This window comes from Pezoporus flaviventris, unplaced genomic scaffold (assembly GCF_033815535.1).
Source record: "Pezoporus flaviventris isolate CSIRO_AGI_PZ_B2104156 unplaced genomic scaffold, CSIRO_AGI_Pfla_v1 ptg000002l, whole genome shotgun sequence".
In the NCBI taxonomy this organism is placed as follows: domain Eukaryota; kingdom Metazoa; phylum Chordata; class Aves; order Psittaciformes; family Psittacidae; genus Pezoporus; species Pezoporus flaviventris.
This window is the reverse complement of record NW_026892550.1, coordinates 58422116-58440817: the sequence shown is the minus strand read 5'-3', so window position 1 is coordinate 58440817 and position 18702 is coordinate 58422116. Positions and strand designations below refer to the sequence as shown.

The 18702-nt window shown below is 46.3% G+C and overlaps 1 protein-coding gene across 1 annotated transcript in view; it reads right to left on the bottom strand.

Annotated features, from left to right (window-relative positions):
* Positions 1–4812: 4812 nt before the first annotated feature.
* The window catches only part of LOC133264976 (AF4/FMR2 family member 1-like), a 30018-nt gene continuing 16128 nt past the window's right edge, over positions 4813–18702 (bottom strand). Inside the window, exons 9-20 of the mRNA XM_061445173.1 lie at positions 16549–16599; positions 14374–14474; positions 11544–11793; positions 10351–10442; positions 9996–9999; positions 9784–9843; positions 8860–8990; positions 7636–7707; positions 6922–7024; positions 6794–6831; positions 5991–6205; positions 4813–4925 (exon numbers count right to left, since the gene is read on the bottom strand). Of these exons, the coding sequence (XP_061301157.1) occupies positions 4813–4925; positions 5991–6205; positions 6794–6831; positions 6922–7024; positions 7636–7707; positions 8860–8990; positions 9784–9843; positions 9996–9999; positions 10351–10442; positions 11544–11793; positions 14374–14474; positions 16549–16599 (1230 nt within the window). The remainder of the gene's footprint in view (positions 4926–5990; positions 6206–6793; positions 6832–6921; positions 7025–7635; positions 7708–8859; positions 8991–9783; positions 9844–9995; positions 10000–10350; positions 10443–11543; positions 11794–14373; positions 14475–16548; positions 16600–18702) is intronic.

Here is an 18702-nt window from a genome sequence, read left to right as displayed (position 1 = left end):
CATTTGGCTTTGAAAAGGATAAGCCAAGCCGAAGCGACAAAGCCAGACAGTTTATGGTACGTAACAAATCTCAAAAGAGATTAAACACAGTTGCAAAATGAGATTTAGTCAAGAAAGGCTCAATAAACAAACAAACAAAATCTGATTGCAAAGCAACCCCAACGTAGTTTTGGCTGCTTTAGCTGGGGATGGGGCCACTGCCTTGGGCACAGAGCTGAGTAGGGCCGTGGATGCTTGCTGCAGCCCCACGGCCTCCTGCTCCCCCTTTGCCCTCCCTGGCTTTGAGATGACCTCCCTGCTGGCACGTCACACCTCCTCTTCCTGCTGCGTCCCTCCTCTTCCGCTCCCCATCTCCATCCCACCTCCAAAATGAACCCTCCTCCCTTTAGCCCCAAGCAAGGATTGTAGGAAACAAACCTTTTGGGGTGCGAGGGGTAGGGAAATGATGGAACAGAGGATGCGAGTGACACAGGTGCAGCTGCACCCTGGCCAGCAGAGAGGGCAGCTTGTGTTCAACTCACCCTCGCTCCCCACCAGAACCACAGCAAGATCCACACATGTATGGCCACAACCACGAGCTGCCTTCCCATGCTCCTCTTCTTACCTTCCATGCATCTTGCAGCCGGCCTGGGGGAGACCTGCTGTCACACCACTTGAAACACTGGTTGATGGCAGTGAACTGAGTCCCAGTCCCACCTTGCCTGAGCAAAGGCACCACCAAGCTCCTCCTGTCTAAGCCTGTAACTAAAATTCCCACCAGATGCTCACATGGGGATGTTTCACATCTGGGTTATTTTACTAATGAGATACTTCTTTCCTTTACTCTTTCTTCAGTACCAGTTTTGCCACTGGGGCTTTACGTGTGCAGCAAAAAAGCGAACTGAGCCCCCCAAAAGTGTACCTTTTCTCTACGTCTGTAACAGGAAAGTGTCTGGTGGGTATTACAACAGGCTTCAGAATCCTCTACAGTTTACAGACTACGTTAGAAAACCACATCCATGCTTAGCAGACGTCTTTGGCGCAGAGTCTGATGCAGAAAGGACCTGAATAATGCACGAACTGTATCACAATAGTGCATAGAGACATGCAGAAATCATGCTTCCAAGGCACAGTTACACTGCCCAACATAAAACCAAATAATGGGAAAAGCCCCAAACAAGAACTGTTAAGGCCGTTGCAAAGAGCTCACCTCACACAACCCACGAGAAGCAGAGCTACCACGGGGCATGGAACCCTGTGGGATTCCCTGAGGCAACGGGATTTCCCTGTCAGCGAGTGCTCAGAGCCAGGCTCTGGTGGCTGCCGGCGGCGGACTCTGGCACAGTCTTCTCTGAATCCATTTCAGGAGGAGAAGAGGCTGATGCCTTGAATCATGACCCTCCTGCCACTCTGAGCACCTAGATTTGCACACATTCTTGTTCCCAAAGGAAAGGGCAAGGGGTGACAAACAGGGGAGCAATTGAAACGGAGACTTCTTGTACATAAATTCATACTTAAACCTCATTCAAAAGGGAAACGCTATGACCAGTCAGAGAGAAAAGGCAACCCGCAACTTCTCTACAAGAAGCACGAAGACGCTTGCAACAACTCATAACAAATGGGCTATTTCATTTATTGTTTATTTCCCCACATAAATGAATCGGCCAACTCAGAAACTCCATCACACACAGGGCAGAAAACATCATTTACAAGACGAACCTGTGTCCCCAAAATAAGTTTCAGGCGTATAGATTTAGAATGGGAACCAAGAGGGAAGGGAGAGGACAAAACAAAACCAAGGACATCGCAGTCAGACTTTGACCTTAATTTACAGAAGAGATCAGGGCAAGGGATGCCAGAGGGGACCAGAGGGCTAAGGCACACTGTGAGATATGAGGAGGGCAGGATGCTGCTGCCACACAACAGGAAATCTTTGGGTAGAGAACGGTGTCCCCCTACTGAACACACAAGTGCCGCAGATGCTGCCCTCACAGTTACTGTCACCTGCAAAATCACATTTTCAAAACGCAGCCCCCAACAAGGAAAAAATTGCTTGCAAACAGCTCATTATTCCCTCGGGTGTCCCCTTGACAAATTCCTAAGTTGCTGGGCCCATCCTATAGTTTGGTTCAGAGAGAGCACATGAGTTACCTCCCACACGAAGGAGGTCCTACTTTGCTACCAAACCCTGCTTTTACATAGTCACTGACACCAGCAACGGTTACAGGCAAATACCCAAACACAAAATTTGTCTTGTGTTCCACATTCAACCACTCAGCCCCTCCTTAGAGAGAAGCGATTCCTCCCCGTGTAAGCTCTCAGACCCAGAACAGCGTCCAAACAACCACAGTGACCCAGTACAAGCCGAGTACCCCCACTAGTCAAAACGGCAAAAAGCAACAGGACAAGGAGTCCTCAGTGTCAGTGATGTCCCTTCACCACAGCAGAGGCAGAGCTCTTTCCAACCACACTTCGTCATTTTGCCACCCCAACTGTGTTTGGCTTACAAGGTTTAAGCCAAACAAGACCCTAAGTAACACAGTTCAAGTGCTAAGAGCATGTGTGCGTGGCCAGAAGGACCAAAGCAGCGATGACTGGAGGGAACTTGCAGCACTGAAGGCGGTGGCTTTCCCCCAGTTCTCAGGACAGCGGGTGGCTGACAAATGCCAAAGGGTGACGTCAGACACAGGCAAGGCAGTAATTTTTGCGGCTTTTATTAGAACGTAACGCTGCCCGGCGCTGGTGAGGGTGTTACTTGCCAATGCAGAGGTAAAGACAACAAAGACTGCACCTGTGCTTGCAATAACACTTCTCTCAGATGTCTTCTGTTCAAACAGCTGTTGCAAACACTGGGATGTTGCATAATAACCTCAGGAGGAAGATGTCCTTCTTGAAGGCACTTCTTAATGTATAATTATTGTTCCGCTGGTTATTCATAGAAATGTTTGTAGACCATCAATACATTGAGCCATTCAGACACTTCATTGCGCTTCGTTGTTTTAAAGGAAGGTGCCATCAACGCTGTGGCTTTCCTCCCCAGAACAGTTCAATGTTTTTCCAGTATACCCAGATCTATCCCACGATGATTCCTCTTCCTCTGCAGGCGCTTTGTAGCTGACAGTTCCACAGTTCAACACCTGAACAATCTAAGAATTCAATAAAGAGAGGCTGAGACATTGAAAGTGCAAAGAACAAACAAAACCCCAAGGGCAGAAAACAAAAATAAAGAAATAATAATAATAGAAATAAGAATGATAGTAAGAAAAAGAAGTTCCAGGTACTTCAGAAGAAAAAGTTGTTCCACGTACCTACGACGTTCTTCCAGGTACCTACGACGCTGTTCCAGGTACCTAAAAAGTTCTTCCAGGTACCTAAGAAGTTCTTCCAGGTACCTAAGATGTTCTCCAAGGTACCTAAGAAGTTGTTGGAGGTACCTAAGAAGTTGTTCCTGGTACCTAAGAAGTTCTTTGAGGTACCTAAGAAGTTGTTCCACGTGCCTAAGAAGTTGTTCCTGGCAGTTAAGAAGTTGTTGGAGGTACCTAAGAAGTTGTTGGAGGTACCTAAGAAGTGGTTTCAGGCACCTAAGAAGAGGTTTCAGGTACCTAAGAAGAGGTTGCAGGCACCTAAGAAGTGGTTGCAGGCACCTAAGAAGTGGTTGCAGGCACCTAAGAAGTTGTTTCAGGCACCTAAGAAGTGGTTGCAGGCACCTAAGAAGTGGTTGCAGGCACCTAAGAAGTGGTTGCAGGCACCTAAGAAGTGCTGGGAGGTACCTAAGAAGTGGTTGCAGGCACCTAAGAAGTGGTTGCAGGCACCTAAGAAGTGGTTGCAGGCACCTAAGAAGTGGTTGCAGGCACCTAAGAAGTGGTTGCAGGCACCTAAGAAGTGGTTGCAGGCACCTAAGAAGTGGTTGCAGGCACCTAAGAAGTGGTTGCAGGCACCTAAGAAGAGGTTTCAGGTACCTAAGAAGTTGTTGCAGGTACCAAAGAAGTTGTTGCAGGTACCAAAGAAGTTGTTGCATGCACCTAAGAAGTGGTTGCAGGTACCTAAGAAATTGTTGCAGGTACCTAGGTACCTAAGAAGTTGGTCGAGGTACCCAAGAAGTTGGTCGAGGTACCTAAGAAGTTGTTCCAGCTACTTAAGAAGAACAACCAACTTAAGTAACTTGAGCACCAGTTAAGGCATGTTGTTTTCCAGTCTCAGCCAGTGTAAACCCTGTCTAACATAGCGGACTAGTCTGATCAAGCTGCTGGTCAGTGACAGCTCCTCCGATGCTGCGCCGAGTTCCCCAAAAAACTCTGGAAAAAAAAGAGAGAAAACATTTGGTTGGTTTCACACAAGAGGCACGGAGGAACAACAGCAGCACACTGTCACTTGGGAAGTCCCGTTAAACACGTGGTTAATACAGACAGCTCAGCGGTATTAGAAGGCTGGGAAGTGTTAACAAGCACGCACGGCAGGGCATACGAGAGGAAAAGGCACTCGCGTGTGCATACACACTGAACCACCTCCCCCAGTGCCTGTAAAAGGACATTGAGACTCCACGGCAGAGGGCAGAAGTCTGGGTGTTCACACCCCAGTCCCTGCCACATGCTCCTCCAGATGTTGAACCGGCCAGATTTGACCGTCTTTCTGAAGGATGCCCAGAAGCACACACAGCTGTCAGAACAGCCCTTTCCTTTCATCCATCCTCAAACCCTGGAGCCATCACGATTTCTCAACTGAACAGGTTTAAACATTTCTAAGGCTTGACAGGCTATACAGCTCTAATTTGAGTTGCTTTTAGCTGGGCACTTGAGGCAGGGTTAAGGTAGTGCTCCTATCCTCCCACCAACTTCAGGCACCATGCTCCTTCTCCTGCACAGGTAGGAGACGGCTCTTGTAGCCTATCTGAGGCTGCTGGGAGGTGCCGTCAGGCCGCACACCCTGCTCTGTACTGGCAATCTTCTCTGCAGGTGACAGCAAGTTATGGGAAATCAGCCCACCTGTTCCTTTCCGGTCACCTTTCTGAGACGTTCCTGTAGGACCTGCCTTCCAGTGACATGGGCTTTTCCCAGTCCCTTAGTCCCTCCAGTCTCAATCATGTTGCAGAGTATCTTTCGGCTCTTGTTTTTTACACACAAAGATTGGAGGCTGAAAATTTCTGCTCAGCTGTGTAAGGAACATTTCGGGAGTATTCTCTGAATTCCAGCCACTGCCTCGTTAGCGAATTTTTACAACCTTCCAGCAACTGAGCCAGGCACATTGGTCTTTTTGGGTTTTTCTGAGTTTGCCAACAGATTGTGACACTACACCCCTTCACCCACAGCAGCTCAGAAAGCTGTGGTTTATGGAAAATGACTGCAATGGCTGCAAATGCCACGTGGAATAGCAGGTTACACACTGAAGGCACCCAATCTAGGGCTTTTGAGCATTCACCGCTGCTTGTACCTGTCGCGGCACCACAGGACAGTACAATCTTTTTAACAATAAAACTGTAAAACACAAAAAGTAGCAGCAATGTCAGGAGATGCTACCGGCAAATACTGATCATGTGCCCCAGAAGAACTCCAGTTCAAGGGCAGCTCAGCCTCTCTGTTACAGGGTGATGCCAGCCCCACTGCTCTCAAGACAAAACTACCTGGAAGATTGACCAACAAAAGCACAGGGCTGCAGGCCAAAATGTTTCTAGTAAAAGTGAACCCACTCAGCAAACCTAAGCATCCCAAAGGGAAAAGTAAAGAGCAAAAAACTCCTTATGCCTCTTGTGTTACCAGGAAATGCGAGTTGGCTGGTTCCCTGCACTTGATACGCTCACCCCTTAGCTCTTAGACATTTGAGGATGCCGAGCCAACCTTTAAATGGCAACACTCATCAATATATCATCATCTGGCATCTCTGCCAACATGCCATAGCTGTCTGTATGTAATGCTTTGATCTTTAGGTATGGTGCTTGCTACACTGTTAGAATTTAGGCATGCACATACGTACAAACACAACACAAAAGACAGAAAAGCCAGAGGGCAAAAGCTCACCCTGATTCTTCAGGATCAGTGCATCAGCTCGTTCCCAATTATTAAGCGCAGAGAGAACATAGGAAGTGATGTTGACGTAGGAATAGGTGATGTCTGGGATATCGGAGGAGACGGTGGTTGAAGAGCACATACTGTTGCCACTGCAGTTGCCAGCTCCCCGCTGAGAAGTGGTAGGAGACGGCACTGGAAACGATGGAGAAGGCATGCCTGTGCTCCTGCAGGAGAAAGAAACACCATCATGAACATTTAACTTTCGCTGCCACATACACAGCAACACTGCTGCAGATACCTAGAAAGGACAACATGCTCTAGAACTCACAAATTAGAAAATGAGTTTCTTAATTGGTGACTGAGCTAAAGAGACAAATATTCAGGTATCACCTCAAAGTTATGCTGCCACAGGGTGAAGGCACGACCCTACCGGACAGTGGCCAGGAAGACAGGAAGGGTATCTCACTAAGTATCAAAGGATCTCTAACAGAACAAAGATGACAACAAGGGCTTTGAAACAGCCTAGTGATGATACCTTCTTTGCTCCTCTGACCACTTCTTTGGTAAAGACCAGCTCCGCCTGATACACGGTAACTCTGGACCTCGTAACAAAGAAAACCCCTTCCCAACAAGAAGAGGTGGGAAAGAGAGAGCAGAAACATACTCATGGCCCCTAACAATAGATTTCAGGTGGCAAGAAAGAGCCAATGGAAAGGCACTCTCACATGCAGCTTGCAACTCAAATACTCCAGCTGCTGTTTTCACTCACACCCTTATGGGCACATTACAACCCATGTATTTTCAAATCTTACCTTGCAACAGACGGAGAAGGTGCTTTTGTGGGAAATCTCTGCAGCAAGAAAAGAACTCTTGTTAGATTTGGGCTGCTCAGCTGCCATCAGTAACTAGCGCAGCCATGCATCTGGCAGCTCAGTTACGCGTGCCCTACCTTGAAGTGGTCGTTCAGAATGCTGGAATACTTTGCTGCAGTCTCTTTTTTGCCACGGAACAGGGCCATGTTCAGAAGGGACAGGCAGCGCATGCTGTCAACAGAAACACACCCAAGCTTGGTCAATATTCACGCTTGCTGCTGCCTGCTCAGCAGTCACCAGCCTTGCGGGACGCAGGCAGGCATGCCTCAGCTCTACTGCAAAGTCCAGAAAGCTCGGGATTTCTCCTCCTTCTGCCTATCTTTAAAAAAGTCACTGTGAAATAATCACAAGGGGAAAGAAACCAAACGAGGGCGGGGTCTGGTCTTTCATATAAACAGGTGCCCAGCCTCTTACAGGTGCCACAGGCTGAGTAAGCCCCCCTGCAGCCACGTGCCTCAGCTACGTTCAAGCTACAGCTTCAGTTAGGTGGCTCCAACATGAGCAGCCAAATTGCATTCTTTCACCTTAGGTGAAAGCCCTTAGGTGCTCTCGAGTTACCAGAATATCAGATTTTAGAGCCTGTGCCTTCCACGTGTGGTCCCTTGTGATATGTTGGCTCACACTAGAGGTGTTCCAGTTCAGTCTGGATTTTCAAGTGTGAGGATTTCTTCCTTGCAGAACCCTGATTCCCATTTCACTCATTCCTTTTCCCCTGAAAGTTAATGAGTCGTTCACTCGATCAAGTCTAAAAAGTACGAAGGCACAGAAAAAGAGTTACGCACCATAACACGGTAAAGATTTCTTCATGTGAAGGTGCTGAGGGGCTCATACAGTATTTTAGCGTCATGATGAATCTAAGGAAACAAAAGAAGGAGAACCTTGTCAGCCGTCAGTGATCTGATGGCCCGCTCTTTATAGGAGAAAACAGTGCTTGCCATTATCTCAAAGGCTGGTCCAAAAGTCAGGGAACATGCCCTGAGGTCTTAGTCCTGGCACCAAGTGCTTTTATGACCTTGAGCAGAGGACTGTCTCAAAACGCCTTGTTTTCCATGCCACAGGAACAGATAACGGCCTCTTATGTGACTCACTCTCCTCTTACACGATTAACAGGCAGCACCCCTTCAAGTAGATGTTCCCCATGGGCCACCTAATGGCCTGGGGCAGACATCTCAGAGGAAATGCGTCGCTTGGTAAAACACAGCCAAGCAACTCTGCTTTCTGAAAGCAAAGCAAAGCAACAGCAGCAGCTGGGAAATACAGTCCTTCAAGAGGAGAAAGCAAATAATTCCTTTTAAAAGTTTGCAGGCTATGACAGAAAAACCTGACAGCTGTTTCAGCTGTGAGGCAAGGCATCAAATCAACTCTCAAACACACTCATACATCCCCTCATTTCAATAGGAATAAACTGATACCTGTCTCCCTCCTATCCAATACATGGTTCCTCAGGTTGTGCTGCCTGTACATGTCACACGGCCCGTGTATGTCATACTACCTGCATATATCTACTATGGCTCTGAAACTAAATGGGGAAGGTTGCTAAAAGAAGCCCCAATAAAGCGTACTGGTAGAAAAACACATGGCAGAAACCAGTAAAGTCTGCCTTCAATCAAGTTGCAAGACCTCTGGGGCACTGACTGCTCTTCCACATGCTGTATTGCTGCTTTGCTTTTTAAAACTGAAATGCTACTGAGCTCGCATGCAAAAGCAACTTCAGGTCTGGATAAAGGAAAAATCCCTTCATGCCCTTTCTTGTCAGAACCGGTGTTCTCTGGTGTACCTCAGCTGCAAGGCTCAAATGCTCAAGAGGACATGGCGCCTACGTCTTCCGATAAGCAATGCTGAACCATTTCAAAGGATTTGTCTCTGGTGCCTTTGCATGGCCTGTCTCGTGCTTGTACAGCAACCTGAACTCTGCTCCATGGTGGGAACCCACAGCTGCCACAGGTGCAAACAAGCAATGCAACTAACCCTTCCCCTCCAAACATGCTGCTTTGAAAACTGCTTACTTGATGAAATCTGTGGTGTCCTGGAATATTTTGTAGGCGAAATTCTGTGCATTCGCTTCCAAGGCAATTCCGTACTCGATGAAGAAAAGGGCAGATTCTAGGTACTGAAAGGCCTTCGCAATCTTGTCAGTCTATTGGGAAGAATATTCTCATTTTTAGACTACGACAAAAATGGCTTAGTGTACCCAAATGTCTCAAGTGTACCCACATTCCCTTTTTCTCCCTAGTAAGTCAGGAGTTGAAGGAAGAAAAAGATGCGGGCCAGGCCTCCAGGTGACAGTTAATGTGGTCTGGGTGTGCTCTGGCTGTTTGTAGCTCTTCCTCTTGACCAATGGTTTCCCCAAGTATTTATTATCTGTACAGTTTTTGGATATTACTGTCTGGTCTTGGAGGCCTGCCTCATGAAAGGCAGGTTCCCTCACTTCATTTTCACAGGTAAATGGCAAGTAGCATATGTAACTTATCTGACTGAGGCCTAACTAGCAAAAACTACACTACTTCATGTACACTGCTAAACTGCACATAAAGAAGAGAGCTGCTTACATCTGCAAAGGGAACTTCCAAGTCTTGTCCACCAGCAACACAATTACTGTCAGGATCGTGACATTGCAGGGTAAACTGTCCTATAACTGTTCTGACAAGGGCTTTGTCATAGCTCTGCAAAGCAAAGTGGCCTGCTAACCTCAGACAACATCTGCTCTAAATCCTGTTCTTGAGGCATGTTCTCTAGATGTGTTTATAACAAAGGGAAATGTCTGAACATTTTGGGAAACAAAGACAGCATCCCCACATATGACTTGAACAGACTCCAAGTTTGGAGTATGGGAAGTCATTTTAACTGGTGAATCCTTATGCACATGAACACAAATACTGGCTCCCAATGCATGAGCTGCTTTACATTTCTAGCACAGAGCCAAAACTTACCATTGCATCAGCTTTGTGTTTCAGCCTCCTGGCCTCTTCTGCGTAGTATTCTGCTGGATACTTCAGATGTCTGAATTTGGGACACAGAGAGGAAAAACAGAAAACAGGGAAAAGGCAGTGGGATAAACTGTTCACCGTGCAAATGGCACACAACCAGTCGTGCACTAACAAAACGAGCAAGTAAAGAGTCATGCCCTCTCAGAAAAAGTTACCTGCCTGCCCAGCACCTTGTCACAGAGTAGTTTACCACTTGCCAAGAAGGAGGCAAATCAAAACCTATCATTTGTAGGCAGGCACAAGAGGTACCTCCTCTCAGAGTGAAAAAGTAACTAATTTCTAGAGTAGTGCTTCTAGTCCAAGAAATGCTGTAATTAGACCTTTGCTTTGGGGTAGGTGGGGTAAGTCCCAGACATGAGAAGACAGTACAGGGCAAGTCGCCGACACCTCTCCTTCTCTCTTTCCTCCCCAGAGAAATGCCTATTAAGGCAGAAGCCAGGGTAGCTGCAGGGCCAGGCTGGCCTGGTGGCTTTACAAAGTACAGATGACGGGTGTAAGACAAAACCTTACCTTTCAAACTTGAGTTGAGGTCTCTTTGGCTGGGAGGTACCATTTGGCAAAGAAGGCACTGGGAAAAGTTTTGTGACGTGTCCGGCAGATCCCTGACAAATCACAGAATACAGATAAATCTGCTTAGAGAGATGTCGAAAACGATTCCAAAGCTTGCCTTTCCTGAATTTCAATAGGAAATATTTTGTTGTCCCAGGCATAGTCTATCTCCCAGGCTCTACCTGTCTTCTAACCTACTTCCCCAGCACCTCCTCCAATAATGGAAATGAAAACCTGGCTTCTTACCTGACTGCTAGTAGAAAGGCTTAATACCATTCACATCATTAATACTTTTCCCAAGCATGGGGAAATTAAGTAGCAGCTTTCCTTGCACAATGGCTAAGATAGCAGTAAGGCTGCAAGCAGCACATTTTTCAGGAAACCTTTCACTAACCAAGGCAGCAAGAGGTAATATCCATTCACACTTATTTCCAGCTTAACCACAAAATCGTTGATTCTCCATTACCAACTACATTATAAGGAAAAAGCAAGCAGTTAGAAGCCAGCTGAGAGAGCGAGCACAGTCGGGCTTGACTCACACAACATACTAGAGCACACCCACCCAGTCACTAGTAAATAGGAAGACAACTGAATTTTACAACCCAAAAATGCAAAGATCCAGCTGCAAGGATCACTAACAATTTCATAAGCAAACTGTGAGGATGGTGAGGCACTGAAACAGGTTGCCCAAAGAAGTGGTAAATGCTCCATCCCATCCCAAACCATTCTATGATACTATGAAAACCTTACACGCGGGTTGTATGTTTCTTATTTTTAAGCAGCCCACTTTTCCCTTTTGTAAACACCCTTATTTTACACCAGTATTGTACTTGCAGTTGCCTACAGTCAGAAACAGTTACTGCCATCAACACGATGCCTTTGGTTTTTACACGGGCACCTCTTCTCACTAAGCTCCACTAAATGAGATGAAAACAAACGATGGCAAGTCAGCAGAGAAGTTACAGTGTAGGCTTCTGGGCTAGTGACGTACGGTTACAGATAGCCGTGAAAGGGGCAAAATGCCTCAGAGAGCTTTCTCTGGTGGCTGGTTTATCTTCTTTCCTTTTCTATATCCTCAGAGCATGTTTCTAAAGAGAATCACGCAGCACCCACGGGTTGCAGGGAACTTCCTGTTAGTTATAACAGATACCTACCTTGATATCCTTTGATAGTTCAGCTTCATTACTCTGCACTTTGCGGTGCTTGCAGATCAAAGGATCCTTGTTATTGCTCTCGGTCTTGGTTGTGTTGTCGATGGCAGACAGCTCGTCGTTCTGGCTTCTGCGTCTCTTCTGGGCCACCTTTGTTGACTTTGGTGCAGGAGGTATAGGACACAGTGGTGGCAGTGGTGGAGGTTGAAAATCTTTCTTCCAGTATTCATATGAAGCCTTGGAGTTTGATGCTCTGGAGACGGGAAGAGCATTCAGCAATTGGGATGAATACGGTGCATCAATAATGTGGTGAATTTTTACAAAATTCGTTGCATTATGTACCGATGATGCTGAAATCTCTCTGGAAGTGAAGATGACATTAAGAATCCAACAAAGGCAAAATGAAATTTCAGTGTGCATTAGATACCACATCTTCAGCTGCTAACAACAGACAAGCGAGTTGCGTTTCAAGTAGAATTAAGCCCCAGGACTTGTCCTTGGAATACAAATTTATAACCAGGATAGCAGGATATTGCAAAAAAGGCATCCCTCCAACACAGCCGCTTTTTACTTAAAGACAGAGACAGTCAGTTCTCTAGGAGAAATCAGCCAACAGGGCAAATAAACTGCAACACTGCCTCTCTTGCCCCATTACAGTAGGAGGTGTCTTCTATGGTTACAGATACTCACCCTGACACTTGATCCTGTACACACTTGGACAGAATTAAACCGAACTGTTCCTTTAAGACTTGCCTGCTCAACTAGACAACACTCACAAGACTGAGAGGGTTCAAGTCAGAGATTTAAAATGTTGCACTTTTTGAATGGCAGGGACTATCACATTTAAGAATATGGTGGCATAGCAGATTTCTGATCATCTGAAGTTAGCAATACAAGGGAACTCCGGCAGCTCGAAGCAACACCAAATAACTCTAAACCTTGTTTCACAACTGCTCCTTTCCATCACTTTGATTCAGCTTCTCAAAGTTTACACAAAAATACTCAGCAGTGCATTCCACCTCAGGGACTGCAACATCACAAGGAGGAAATTAAGCTAAACCCAGAGAAAAGACTGAAGTGTAACGTTGCGCATCTGGCTTCATTCTGCTGTGCATGAGACAGTCCTCTCCCCTGCTCCACAACCCACTTTTCCCATGGCACAGTCCCTACTCACTGCACTCGTGCTCCCTAACTTCACTGCCTTGTTACAGCTCCAGAGAGGATTATAGCACAGCAGCACCCTCTGACCTGATCCAGTGCCCTCTCTCCTCCAAAATACATATTCTCCTTTCACTCCCAAAGCCGGAACATGGGGTTTGCCTTCACTGAGAAAAAGGGAGGAATGAACCCCAGTGTCAAAGCCCCTCCGTTATTACACCAACTGAAATACCACCCAACTAAACGTTAGCCCAGCGTTTCAGCGCTTTAAGAGTACGTCTCTATTTTCTCGGCAGAAAAGCAGATTACTCGTATTTTCAGGCCACAAACCTCAACACTATACCAATCCAAGGCAATGCCTCAAATTCAAGCCACAAGCAAGAATTTAATGCAGTAGCCCATGACTGATGCGCAAGCCTCCCATTTGAAGACATGCGCCTGGAAGCATTTGCTCTAGCAAAGATCTAGCCAAAATGCTGGCAGCACAAATTAAGCAAATTATATAGGCAAAATCTCAGTACATCCATTAGAAGCACTGCAAACGCTATGCTGGAATAAAGGAGAAATTCCCGGCCATAAAGGCCCCCTGAAATTCCAGACAGAGTCATGATTCAAAACACACGCTTGTCTGCCCATTAAGTCACAGATACAAAAAGACAAAACCAACAAGATGATTTTAGTGGAGAAGGGAAATGCTCGCCACCTGCCTAGAAAGCATTTTAAGGCTACTTCTGTTTCTCATGAAAGCAGAAATAATGAACTCTCTGAGAGTTCAAACATCACAGAATAGAATCGTAGTTTGGTTTGGAAGGGACCTTTAACACTTGTCTAGTTCAACTCCTCTGCAATGAGCAGGGGCATCTTCAGCTAGACAGCAAGTTCTCTTGCCATCCCCTGAAACACCTCAACTACCATGCAGAACAAGCAGATGCCACTCCCCATAGAACAGCTAACACCCCCCAGATCATCTAGAGCAATCACCTGCTGACAGATTGCCTCCACGGAGGTTTGGAGAAGGGGAATGACTCCTGCATCCCAGCAGGCAGGCAGTCTACCGCACTGTATGGAACTCAACCAACAAATCTGGTTGGCACAAATATGTTTCCTGCATCTGGTCCAAAAGGCAGCAGCGCAAATGGTTGCCTACCAGCTTAAAAAGACAAGCAATATGGGCACAACTGGCAATTACATTTCCTGCAGCGTAAAGAGATATCCCGAGCTACGCGCAATACACGGATCAGAGCATACGGTAACGGAAGCTGCAGGATGGGAAGCATTTAAAATCATGTCCATCTCGACGGTTAGAAATCTGGACAAATGCCACAACATTCAACGCTTGTGCAGCAGCGAACAGCATGAATGGGAGGACGATCGGCCACTGCAACATCAGCTTATTCTTGAATGGTTAGAACCATAATCCTCAGCATTAAGAAGGGATCGGAAACAGGTGACACCCAAGTATCACTTCACACCTGCAACAAATAATAAGGTGAATAAATTCCATTCCCACAGCCACCTGGTGGGTTCCAGGAGTTAAAGACAAATCTTCAGCAGATGAAGCCTCAGGAGGCACATTACGTTATAAGCAAATGTGTGAGGACAGAAGATACAGTTCCTTGTTTAAGACACACTCACTTTCGTGCATCTTTCTGCCATTCCACCACCGTATACTCACTTCAGTTTCTTGGAGTCTTTCTTAGGTGAAGAGTTCAGTGATTTTTTTTCTTTCTCTGATTTCAGTTTCTTCCTATTCGTCTCTTCGTCCACCGCTTTCCTCTAACAGGAAGAAAGAAAACCAAATCACTCAGGTTTTTAAAGTTCACGTAAAGTATAAACCAATGCAGCTAAGTTTGATCAATTCTTGTTAGAAGTATTGAAAAGATAGTGGAACCAACAAAGTGGAAACCCAGACCACAGCAGATACAGATTTCAGGTTCACTGAGCAGTATCCTAAGATGACATTTTATCTCCTTCTGCTTGGATATTTTGTAGTGGCAGAGACGGAACTGCTCAACCTCTTGCGGCTAATAGTAATCAAAATTAAGGCACTTCCATTGCTCAAAATAAGCATTGCATCTGTTCTGGCTGGGCTTTTTTTCTTCTACTTGGTATGAATTATACAGAAATGTATTCAGATTCCTCCTGATGTAGTCATGAACTGCAGACAGTTGGGGGTTTTGATAAGTCTTATCAAAGGGAAGGAAAACGCTGCATTCAGATGTGCAGGGGTTTTTGGGTTTATTAACAAAACTATGATCTAGATGAAATTTTAGGAGTCAGTTAAAATTGCTGCCACTGTCTTCCAACAGGAACCATTAAGGTAGAGAGGTAATAAATACTACTTTTCAATTACACTCCCTGGATGGAAAAGTACAAGATATCAAAAATCATCAGCTCACATGAATGAAAATCTTCAGAATACTTTGCTACAAGCCAAGAAAATGTAAAAGAACCTGCACTTATCAGTCAGCGTTATCCACTGGCTGTCAATAGCCAATAGCATGCTAGGACTTTGTGTCCCTCCCAAGAGTACATCCAGGTTTATGTCACTATCACAGAGCTCAGTGGGCTGCGTGCAGCACCGAGTCTACCTTTGGCAGTGTGCTCAGGGCAAGGCTCCAGATCATGACCTTCAACTGTCTCTCAGGTTGAGCTCCACACTGCTGCAAAAGATGTCTGACAGCTGTACTGACCTAGCTGGCTGTGATGAGCCTCCAAGGACAGATGCATGCTTACATAATACAGACAGTGAGGCTCTGAGGGGGGGGGTCCTGAAGTCAGACGCTCAGACTGCCAGGCAGGACATGTCTAAGATCAAACAGCTCCTGCCTTGGGTCTTCTGAGGCAGCAGGAGAAGTGACAGATTTACTGCCTCTTCACCTTTCCTTGTGCTCTGCACAAGGGGGACTGCTGGGGTCTCTCAAATTTCTTCACGATTTCCCCACCCTCCTGAATTCTCCCCTACAACTATGGGAAGTTCAGAAAATGCCAAGACTAAACTAAACCCACATGGGAACCAGGCTTATTCACCTACACATGCTAAGCTACCCGCTTGGTGCGGACCACCAAAAAGGTATACAGGCACAGAAATATCCATAGCGAATACCCATCCACCATAAGGCTTGCAGCCAACTTTCTCTGTGCCTGCCTGGAAGCTTATTCACAGTCCCCTTTGGGAGATAGATAGCTTTCCAAAAACCACTTGTGAGCAATTACTATCTTTGCTAAATAAAGGGCTGCCTTTAATTCAAAGGAAAGCAACTATTACAGCAGAAGGACTCTGCAAGGATGTGTCTGGAAAGCCCCTTACTGGACATACGTGTCTTTTCACGTATGTCTGTTCACTGCTAGAACCACGACAGCTCCAGGGAAAGCCAAAGAAACCTTCTATGTATTTATCCAAGCACTGAGATCCAAAGCAGGGTTTAGGGATGGTTGTTACTGTCAGTGAACCTGCTTCAGTTAAAAGCTTGCATTTATGGAAAAGCAAAAGGCACGAAGCTTCTACCATCGCCCCTAAGGAATAACACAGTTCAAGCCTGCAGAATTCCTTTCTCTTTGTGTAAGCAAGCAATCACAACTGTTTCAGACTACTCCACACAGGAAAAGGCTATGCTACTCAGACTGAGGTTACTTGGCTAATGGCAGCAGAAGGGGCACCCATGGACAAAACTGAAAAGCACAAACTGGGATGGCTGGGTTAGTTCTTCGGGGCACCCCCCCAAACTGCAGACAAGGTGCTCTCCCACAACAGACATTAAACGGGTAGCACAAATGACTGCACACTCTAGCAGGCATTTCAGATACTGTGCTGCTTTTAAATGGGTTGCAGGGAGAAGGGTGGGCTTACCTTGGTTAGGCAGTTGCCAGGCTGCCACTTACTGGAAGTTGGTGGGTCAGGCTGCAGGCAAAAAGAGAAAGGAGAGATGAAAGACTGAGGGCTTCATGAGCTATTTTCCTTCTAGCACAGCTTACTAGAACCCAGGAAAATTTCCTCTTTCAACTGTTTGAAAGAGCTTGAGAGACCATGAGACCGTGGGGATGCTCTAGCATGTGCACATCGACATCTGCTTCAGAAACACGGACCCCATTTCTCCACAGGATCAGTCAAACGTCTTGCACAGCACTCCTGGATCACTGCTAGCCCTGCCTGTCACTCACTAAGACACCAGTCTACATGAAAGCTTCATCTTTGTTTGCCACTAACCAACCCTGCTGCAAACTGAGACAACATCTATAAAGAGCGTCAACTGTAAAAACAGATTAGGTGCTGTCCTCGCAACGCTTGCGCAAAACTTCCTGCACGCAGCACTGCTTTCAAAGCGACAAGAACCTGTGCCAGCTGTCACACCTCTCTGCAGTCTGACAGGTCGGCTGTCAGGCTCCTGTGGTTTAACCATGAGAAAACCATTTACCAGAATTGTATAGCACATCAAGTCCGGCCTCTTCCCACTCCTCTGCCTACACAGCCCAACACACGCTTCCCTCCGCATCAAGCAAGGCATAAGCAATGACCGAGGTCTGAAGGCCTCTGGAGTCAGTCAGATAACAGAATGGGATTGCTACAAGCCCTGCCTAATCTAATAGCAGTCTGACATATTACAGTAAAGAAAACTAACTAAAACCAGACAACAGAAGCTGCAAATCAGACACAATTCTCTGGGACCCATGCTGAAACTACCATGTGTGGGTCAGCATCACTCAAATGTGTAGCTCATTGTCTGGTCACCAGAGCACAGCTATGCTCTTGCCCACATCAGTTCTCCTCAGTCACAACTCTGCTTCCAAGAGGAACCACAGTTCTTCTCCAAAAAGACAGCCTCTACTACATGAAAGGTTTACCGAGACTCCTGGGTCCCTTCCGCTGTGATTTTCTTCTCTATCCACATTCAACTCGCTGTAGAACACGTCGATAAACAAGACATGTCCTCAACTTTCTTTGAGTGAAACTACCTAGAAAACCGGTTTAAAACCCAGTTTGTTTCCCCATGGGTTTAGGGGTTTTCATTAGGTTTTCCAAACACTAGACTTCTGTTTAAGAAGAAGAAGGAACTATGGCCTGTAGGTCAAAGTCTGTGCTTTTGCATGGGAAGAACTAACTATAAACAAACAGGCCGTGTGCACTAACTTGCTCCTCGAGCATCATGGATGAACAGTTTGCTGTATAAAACAAGGATAAACCATCAGTGGCAAATAGCTGATCATTGGCAAACAGTGGCAAATAACTTCACTGGAGCAAGAAGGGTCTTTCAATGGAGGGTTCTCAGGACAAAGCAGGCAGCATTTGGTAAAAGAAGAGAAGCACATAACACTGCTTCCTTCCAAAGACACCCACGTTGCAAAGGGCAAAGTCTGTAACTGAACTGCTGGATGGTAAAGCGTGTAGATGCAAGATGAGAAAGATACTCCTTTTCAAAGTCTGTTTTCTGCACATAAAATTTTCCCCGTTGAGGTGCTTCTCAGGTAAAAGACAGGAAAGCTAGGGCTGGCGGAGGGGGAAGAAATAAATTATAGGGTTTCTGGGGTTTGTGAGAGCACCTCAAAACTGTCAGCAGACTGCTTACATCAGCTGTGGTCCATAGGATATAGGCATGCGCTTCCCTTCCCACTGGCCTGAGAACGTTTTGCAAGCTGGAGGAACTGTCTGAAACCATGGGACACGAGCACTTCCGCAGCAGACTTTTAGAAAATGCATGCTCTCAGTAATGAAACCTTAAGGCACCACATTCTGTTTGTCTGCTTTTCCCAATAAAAGCCTCAGAATTGCCAGTGCAGCACTATCTGAGCCAAATCCAACAGAAGCAAGTCTAAGCACATTCCAGCCCTTCCTGCAGGTCTGATCACTTCAGCTGCAATCTGGGAGAAGCTCAATCTGTCACTTGTGCACAGGAGCTGCACTGAGAGAGGGGCTCCTCTTAACCTATCAGGAAAGTGGTCTTATCCTGAAGCAGTCCATAGCTTTAGCACCCAGAAAAGCCCCGTGAGCAGAGGTGGGTCCCAGACA